The following is a 9,456-nucleotide window of genomic DNA, read 5'->3' on the forward strand; positions in this document are numbered from 1 at the left end:
GCAAGCTTTGATTTACAGCGAGATTCCTCAGTTGGAAGAGAAGCTGAGAAATACCAAATGCAAATGCCAGGAGGGGCAGCCAAGTATCTGACTCCCAGGGGCAGCCTGTGTGCTCCTCCCAGAACACGGCTGCATTTCGCATTCAGTGCGACCACACCACAACTAGATGCCCATGGGGCAGGGATGCTTATGGAAGTCCTCGGTTGAGAGCACACTCAAACCAAGCATCAGCAGGGATGACACTCAAATCTACTAACTCTAGGCGCATGGATGCTTTCTGGAACTATTGATTTATCTATTATCTTACAAAACTAAGTTGGGGTTGATTAAGGAGTGGTTGTAGGGGCTGGAGAGACGGCTCAGAGGTGAAGAGCACTGACTGCTCTTCCAAGAAGTCCTGAGTTCAGTTCTCAACAACCACATGGTGGCTCACAACTATCTGTAATAAGATCTAATACTCTGTTCTGGTGTGAAGACAGCTACAGTATACTCATCTACATAAATAAATAAATGAAGAAGAAAAAGAAGAGGAGGAGAATGAGGAGAAGGATGAAGAAGAAGAGGAAGAGGAGGAGGAGGGAGAAGAGAAAGAAGAAGAAGAAGATGATGATGAAGAAGAAGAGGAGGAGGAGGAAAAAGAAGAACAGGAAGGAGAAGAAGAAGATGATGATGAAGAAGAAGATGATGAAGAAGAGGAGGAGATTATGATATAGAGTTAAGCACAAGCTTTAAGAGTGTGGGGAAGAGACACACCTAAGACAACAGCCAGAGTCATGCCCTGGAGTGGATGTTGACTTCTAGAAGGAATCTTCCCATTGAATTTTGAAGTATTTTTCCTTGTCTGCTTTTCCCCCTCTGGATTTACTGTGTGTCTGTAAGGTCCTATCGCTTTGTGCTAGATTACTCAAGAGATGTCTTGTCTTTACTATTGTCAGCTTATTCCAGGAGGGCCTCTCCTATCTACCAGTCTCTCCCACCTTGAATCTGCAAGAACTTCATTAGCACCCACTGAAGACCAAAGCCCAAGTTTCCTGACATGCACTCAAGACTTTCCTGACTCTTAGTATCTCCCCTCTTTTAAATTTTATCTTTCTTTACTGTCTCACTCTGTCCCAGTACCTTTATGTCAAGTTCTGGTAGATTCACTGAAACTTAGATATCTATCAGTCTTACTTAAAAGTAGGTGGATAGCAAGCTTGGTGGGTAGCAAGGTATATTTACTTGGCATTTTGTATGAACTTCACTGGGTAAAATGGTTCAACTAAAACAATTGGAGGGTTTTTCTTATTATTCATGGAAATCAGATGAGGATAGAGCATAATCCCAAATAATTCCTGCTACGTGCACATGAAAATGAGAAGAAAAAAAATAGCCTAGAAAAGGAATTTTCCACAGTCCTCAGCACATTTAATAGATTTCTAGTAGGAAGAATTTCCTTTGTTGTTACTGCTTATAGTCAGTTTTATAGCCGAAATATATTATACTAATATAGAGTACATAATGCTATTGTGCCAATACACCAGGTTGGCAGAAGTACCTGTAAATCTCTAACAATTTAAAAGGAAGTTAGAGCAGCTTCAACCATCATTTGCCACATCATATATGGTGAAGATTGAGACGTTATTCATGCCATTAACAACAATGCAAACTGCCGTATCGTTCTCCCAGTATCATACAAGAACACTAAACATTAACTAGGTACCAGTCGAACCAGCGATCTGTGAGTCTGAGACACACACGTGATGTATAAATAGAATAAAATAAATTATTTGGGTGGCTAACTTGGACTTGGATGTGTGCTAACACCGGCATTTACCACAAGGATGGCCATAGGAAGGCATCTTATCCCTTGTTTCTCAGTTCCTTATCTTAAATTGAACCAGCAGTGCACACTTTTCAGAGTTCTACCAAGAGGCAACACAGGTGAAGCATTGAGCCTTGACACACGAAGGGCACCTTGTAGAACGTGGTGGTTGCGAGTCTTTCTGCTAATATTGTGAACCACACTGGGTGATCTCCTCTTATTTGAAGTGCCTGGACAAATGTGTCTCAAGTCTGGAGGGTTTTGTTTTAATTTTGAAATATTTTCATATCATGAGAGATCTTGAGGACTGAATTCAAGTCTAAACACATCATTCTCATGTTCTGTTACATCTTATTCATGTAGCATAAAGGTAATTTTATATACTTTGGGGAAAAAATCCTGCAGAAAAGGGAGATTCATGGTGTGGAATTTTCCACTTGTGACAGCAGCCCAGTTTCCAATTTTGAAGCGTTTCAGAATTTTTTTGGATTAGGATGCTTGATCTATCCAGTAATAAAGGAAATCTTGATGCTAAAGTTGAAAAGCAGAGAATAATATCCAGGGGCTGTGTGCTTAAGATGTGAGCTTCAGGAAGGAAACAAACTCCAGAAAATTTGGAAGGCCGAGTAGGACTTGATAAACCAGCATGAAGACAGCAGTCTCTTAATAACTACGAAGTAAGCACTAGGTTCTCACCCCACTCTATAGATTAACAAATAGCCCTAGGGAGGAAGGCAACTTTCTTTACACATCCTGACCAGTGAGCAGCGGAAGCTCTCTGCCTTCAGAATTCATCTCTGAACTATTATACAAACTTGCCCTTCAAAGGCTCCAGAAGCTAGAGTCAAATGGTGTATTCATCAGAGGCTGAGAAGGGAGAGCTGTTCATGAGTTTGAGAGCAGCCTGGGAGCACACAGGGAGACCTTATCTCAAAAGCAAAAATAAAACCAAATAAGCAAGCAAAACCCCAGAAGTAAAACAACAACAACAACAACAACAACAACAAAATACAATCAACAGATATTTTCTCCTTTCATGTATTAATTAAGAAAGGATTTGTGCCACAAAAACTCAAAACCAAAACCAAACCAAAACAAAAAAGAATCAACCAACCAACCAACCAACCAAAAAAAGAAAAAAAAAAAAAACCTTTCTTTTTGTAAATCACAATAAATAATGCCAAGCCTTCTTATTTCACCACATATAAGAAGGCGTGGTCCCCAAATCTTACTGCTAATGAACAATGCCAATGGACCCCAAGCTGCAGTGTGCTCTGATGCACTTTGATTTCCTGGCTCTATTATTTTGAAGTTCATGTTTGTTTCACATAGCATAGAAACTTTTTAAATGACAATTTGTGCCAAACATTTTGATGATAGAAAGTTACAGATGATAGTTTGCAGAAATAATTTGTTGCATTTAAAGTTACAGTCAATTTGTAGGTTGAAGCTGCCAGCCCTAGAAACCCTGGAGTGAGGCTCTTTTTGAGAGAGGTGTGGTCTTTAAAGAGGTGAGTACTGGGGTCATGAGGTTGTATCTAATAGGACTAGTGTCCTTTGAAGAAGAGAAAAAAAAAGAGAAGAAAAGGGAAGGGGAGGGGAGAGGAGGGGGAGGGGAGAGAAGAGCAAAGGAGAGAGGGGAGAGGAGAGGAGGAGAGGAGAGGAGAGAAGAGGGACACAGTTGTGAATGAATGGACAGATCTGTCACACTAAGGAAAAAAAGAAGGCTTAGGAGGTCAGAAAACCTATAGACATTTTGACCTTAGGCCTTAGATTCCTAGCCTCAAGGAGTGAAAGAAAAAAAAAATCAATTTTGTTTTTAGACCACTCAAGATTTGGTGCGGCAGCCTTAGTCAGTCCAGTGCAATAAAGAACATTTTGGAATACAAATAATTGCTGCTCACAAGATGAACAACGCCTGTGAACACTCACTCCCACACGAATTACCCGCCTCTAGTTCACCGAACTCAAGGAGATGAGAAAAATGTATTTGAAACTGAATACTACCTCAGCCACTAGTTCAACACCCAAAGTGATAAGTCACGTTCACAGGAAGAGCCTCAGTGTGACCTGCTGAGAACTTGACTTCTGTACAGCGTCTTTCTCCTGAAAACCCAAAACCTGGAGCCCCAGGCTAAACCTAAGAAAACCATCAGCCTTGAGCTATAGGGCAAAACCAAGAGGGAGAGGGGGAGAGAGAGAGGGAGAAAGGGATGGGGAGGAGGAAGAAGAAGAGGGAGGTGAGGAGGAGGGAGAGGGAGGAATGGGAAGGAGAAAGAGAGAGGGGAAGGAGGAGGGAGAGGGGAAGGAGGAGGGAGAGGGGAAAGAGGAGGGAGAGGGAGGGAATGGAGGGAAGGGTAATGGAGGGGAGAGTAATGGAGGGGAGGGTAATGGAGGGGAGGGAAGTGGAGGAGGAGGGGGATGGAGAGGAAGGGGGATGGAGGGGGAGAGGGAAAGGTATCAAATACTCAAAGCTGTCTGGATATCTAGATTATCAGCAACAAGGAATGCCATGTAGGACTCAGTTAGGATCCAGGGCCCAAGAAGGAAGATGGGTGAAAACGCAGAGAGTGAAATTCCATCATGGATGAGTTAATCCTGATAACACTGGCTCACTCACTGAGACAAACACAGTCATCACAGGGAAATCTGAGGTCTTTGTGTACCGTCTATTGTCATAACGTTTCTGTAAACCTGAAACTTAAACCGAGCTAAAAATGTAGCCTCCTCTCCTTTTTGACTCTCTGTGTAGCTCTGGCTGGCTTGGAACTTGATGTGTATAGACCAGGCTAAGGTTCAAACTCACAGGAGATTCAGTTGCCTCTGACTCCCAAGTGCTGGGATTAAAGATGTGCTCAGGGAACTTCGCATCTTCACACACAATTTGAGATTCATGACATTCTTGCTGCATAGCCAGTTAATGAGCAGATACACTTGAGAATAGCCCACTATCCTCTCTGTGGTTATGACAGCCTGGTACTCACGGACAGAACAAAGTCCTCATTGAGGAATGATGTGTAAGGCTGTGTGCCAATGACGGTATAACCTCGAAGGCTTGTTCAAGACTACAAGGACAGGAGCTATTTTTCGTCCTGTGACTTTATAAACCCATCAGTCTCTCCAGCCTTGTTCCCTCTGCTATTCTGAGCAGCGAATACTCGCTGACCTATACCTGAGTTCACATTTTTCAACTCTGATTTGAAATCTTGGAATGGATGTTTACTATTGCTAAGATACTACTTATTTGACTTTTTAAATCTGTAGGTCTAGAGCTACATAAGACAAAATAACTATTTTGGACTGTCAGTGAAATCTATCACCAAAAATCACACCCAATCATGTAAGCAGCAACCCAGTGTCAGTTCATACGTCTTGCCTTCGTTGTGATTCGTACTAGATCAATAAGATTGGCAAAAGGCAGCAAAGAAAGAACTTGTGTTTTGAATGATGCCTTTTGTTTGTTTGAAGCTTTGTCTGAGTTGATATTGTGCTAGTTGGCATTGCGTTGGTAATAGTAAAATATGATTTATGGACCTCATTACTATACCTTAGCGATATAGAGGAATAATAGTTCTTTTTCTTAACAAAATAAAGACTTACATGTCTTTAAGACCTAGAAAGCACTACCTATAAATAAACAACTAAAAATCGTACCCAAAACAAAATTTCAAAATCTTAATTTAAAATGTTGTATTTCAACGAAGCCTGCATCTTAAAGAATTCTGAAAAGATTAGAGCATCATACAAATGAGCATGGGAAAATGATCAGTATGAAAACACCATCTGTGATTTTCATCGTCCACATTTATCCTGAAGCTCAGGAAATGTCTGGTGAAAACGACCTCCTTAGGAAAGTGATGACCCTGGGGATGTAGACCTGGTATGAAGCAGGCCCTGGGTTCTGTCCCTTGCACGGTGAAACAACACAGTCAACAGAACATTCTTATGTTTCACCCAAAGCCTTGAAGCATCTCCCTGTGCAACAACTCGAGGCTTGTTTTATGCTGCCTGAAATTTTTTTATGCTTGCTCACTGAAATTTCCTGACCCGGCTTGCACTGCCCCTCTGACAGGTGATCTTCAAGGAGCTATGGCCAAAGAAATCACCGCTACTCTAGTAGAAATGGGAAAGAATCATGAAGATGGCTCGTTTCTCAATGTAGCTTTCAGAGTTTTTGCCTTCGGTTTGAACTACTGGATGAAGGAACAGAGTCGGTACAGACTACATCGGAGAATCTGCAGTACCCTCATGGGCTGAGGCCCCAGTGAAAGAAATGCTTTCCGATAGTCTCCGCAGGTGGGAAGAACTGGGGCTGGAGCACGTTCCAGTCTCTCATTTCACAGAAAAGAAAGTGAGAGGTGTGTGTGGTGGGGCACAGACCCTTAGCATCTACCCATGGAAGGAGTTTCTGGAACTCACTGACCTGAAGTTCAGAGCAATCAAAGAATGTTCTCTACTGTTTTGTAATTCAAGAAATACAAAATCACCTTTGCACCCTCATTTCAAGGGATTTTTCCAAATTCCCCTATGAATAGTATTATTGTATTCTTGACGATTTTATGTCCTGGTTCATGTCTCATACATACAACCAGGTATATCCTTAACCATCACAACTCTATTCTCAAAATCGTTACCTAAAATGACCTGAAGTTTGACAACTCAATGCAACGGAAGCTCAAACTACATTAGTTTTTAAAATTCCCTCTTCACCCCTCTCCCCTCTGCACCCCCTTTCCCTCCCCATTCTGGGTGCTGTCCAGCTAGCTGCTGTTCAGAGTACTTAGGGCACCTTTAAGAGTCAGTCAAGTTACACTGAGCACCTCTCGGCCCACTAAAAGTCGTGATCCAATATCATCACAGGTATTTCTCTCTCTAAATATATATGATATATAATATATAAATATATATAATTATAAACATATATTATATACTATATAAATATTAATATAATATATATATGTATATTTCTTTTTTAAATGCCTACAGATCAAAGGGAAGCTCCAGTAGGAAAAGCAAGGCTCAGTTTAGAGTGGCGTGGTCACCCATTACACCTGTCAACTCTTTACCTGTCTGTAAGACCAGAGTTCTCTCTTCTCCATCCAGAGAAACAATCCTGAAGTTATAGATGGTCCCCGCTTGTAAATCCTCAGGGTTACATCCATAGGTAAAGTTGTCTATCCGAACGGGATGGCACCACATGGGCCCTGAGGTATCACTGCTGTAGACCAGGCTAAAGTTACAGGGTGAGTGGAGAGCCCTCCACCGGATAGCCGCTGAGGAGCTGGAGACCTTGGACTCCAACAATGTGAAGTTACATTTCACTTGCTCTGCCGCTCCAGTCTGTAAAAGAATCAGAGAGCACAGAATAAGTCCACGGTCTGCACTGTCCAGAGATGTCCGCAGTAATCCCCCCCCCCCACACCCAAGTCACCTGTCCTTACCCCTGGAGTCCAGCCTCAGCTGGCCTCTCATCCTCCAGCCCAGGAAAGAGCCCACGAGGGAAGTGGCTGGCAGGAGACTTTCACCCTAGTCGTCCCACCTCCCCCCTGGATCAGCAGCAGACAGGTTTCTTTCTTGACAGCAGGGCGAGTTGTCAGTTGGGTAAAAAAAGGTAAGGTTTTGGAGAGGATGGCTCTCCTAAAGAGAAGGACAGGAGTGAGAGATTTATGTTCCTCTCCTCCTAGCAGCTCAGCCCTGGAGCCCAGGATAGATTCGATTCTTGGCAGGGGTGGAGCAACATCTCCAGCCCCTGATCTGCCCGCTTACCTGCAGGGCACTCAGAGTGATCCACAAGGCCAGTAGGGCTCCATGGCTCAGCATCTCGCTGGGAGGCCAGCCAGGGCACCTCGGGTACCACTTGTTGCGCGCTCTGCGCGCCCGGTGGGCGCAGCGCGCTACCCTTAGGGCTGGCGATGCTCAAGGACCGAGGCCGCTGCTGCTTCTGCTGCCGCCCTGGGCGGGCCGCGGACACGACAGGCGGCGGGGACCCGCGGCGCGCGGCCCTTCCCACGCTGCCATTCTGACCTGCGCTGCCTCGCCCCCAAGCCCCGTCCGGGACTTCCGCAATCAAAAGGCAATTTCCTTGTCTCCCGGCAAAGGAACAATGCTCCGGAGAGGGAGGGAGCCCCGAGGAGCCAACGCCTGAGGCTGCCAAGGGGGCCTGAGGCCAGCCAAGCTGCCACCCCCTTCTGACTCCGTTGCCGCGACCCCAGCCAAGGGTCCCTTCCAGGGCCGCGGGGTCTGTTTTCTCCTCCTCCCCAACTTTCACTTTTTCCTTCTCGGTGGTCTTCAACCCTGTTGCCAAACCACTAAACAGTGCCTGAGCCCTCTCGCTTTTCAGCCCCCCTCTTCTCTGCACACCCAGCGCCCCCCTCTATCTTCCTTCCTATCTTTCTCCAGGGCCTCTTTTTTTCCCAGGCTTAAACTTGACCTGAGCACATTTCCCTGAGTCGCCCACACTCTTTCCTGAAGCCTTTTATTAGAGGGCTTTAGTCCTTCGCACCTCAAAACACTCATTTGTCACAGTGTATATCCTCTCAAGAGAGAAAAGACCGTGAAGAGCCCGCCCGTGAGCAGGATTCCCCATCTCCCCACCATCTCCCCATCCACTTTCCCTAGCACGTCTCTAGCACAGGTCCCCTAAATCTTAGGCAAATACTGCGAACCTGCAACAAAATAATTATCAGCCATGCTCTCCAGCCTCTGCAAGCCATTTCACCTCTGTCCATCCAGTGGGAAGGCACCTCATGCCCCCAGTGATCAACCCTGTTCACTGGGAAACACTCCAGTAACTCGGCTTCTTCCTACACCTTCCGAAGTAGCGGTGTTTCCCACTACTTCTAATGCAAGCGCATTAGAAGCTGTCCTATACTCTGAAGAAGTGTGTCTAAAAGTAGGTCCTAGGAATAACTCCATCCACAAAGTAAAAGTACTTAATGGTATTGGTACATAGGCAATAGTAGCGAAACTTGGCAGCCACCTTGGAAGGTTTTGAGGTGTCTAACAGAGATCACGAGCCTGCTGAAGTAACTAAGGCAGGGCAGTCCTGTTCGGATTCCAGACTGCTTGCTTTAAGACAGTCCTTAGCTCTCTACCTCCCCTCCCCACGACTGTCATGTCTGCCTTGGCAACACAGTTGAGATTTCCACGCCCCATTAATGGTCCCGATGCATTAAGCAAAATAGTTGGCAAATTGTGTCCAAAAGGACTTCTATGCTCTGGTAGGAAGGAACATTTCGAGGTTCTCCGATCCGATCCTCATCTAACTTTGATGTATCTTTGTGGATTTTGCCTTTAAAAAACAATGCAAAATCCCTGAGCTTGGGCACCATGAAATTTTCTTGGTCTCGCCATTAATAAAGACTCGAAAGTCTTAACTGGCATAATTAGGGTGGTTGTCAATAACTATCTTGTCTGGATCATTAGACTGAATTTTCAATCACTGGGAAGAATCAGACACATCTCCCTCACACATATTACAGAGTAAACATGCTCTTGGCTATTTAAGTCTAAGATTTACTTTGAAAGAATGTAGACAACGTGAAAAAAAGTGAAAATTCTGTTCTTTTAGAAAACATGCTTGTCACTATTTCCTAAAGAAAAATGGAGTTTTAGCTCATTCAGATTCCCCCCCCCCCAGGGGGGGAGCTTTC

The 9,456-nt window shown here is 44.4% G+C and overlaps 1 protein-coding gene across 1 annotated transcript in view; it reads right to left on the reverse strand.

Annotated features, from left to right (window-relative positions):
• The window catches only part of PTPRB (protein tyrosine phosphatase receptor type B), an 80,734-nt gene extending 72,966 nt beyond the window's left edge, over positions 1-7,768 (reverse strand). Inside the window, exons 1-2 of the mRNA XM_080935753.1 lie at positions 7,571-7,768; positions 6,871-7,144 (exon numbers count right to left, since the gene is read on the reverse strand). Of these exons, the coding sequence (XP_080791879.1) occupies positions 6,871-7,144; positions 7,571-7,624 (328 nt within the window). The 5' untranslated portion in view covers positions 7,625-7,768. The remainder of the gene's footprint in view (positions 1-6,870; positions 7,145-7,570) is intronic.
• Between the last annotated feature and the right edge of the window lie 1,688 nt (positions 7,769-9,456).

This window comes from Micromys minutus, assembly GCF_963924665.1.
Source record: "Micromys minutus genome assembly, chromosome: 22".
NCBI classification, from domain to species: domain Eukaryota; kingdom Metazoa; phylum Chordata; class Mammalia; order Rodentia; family Muridae; genus Micromys; species Micromys minutus.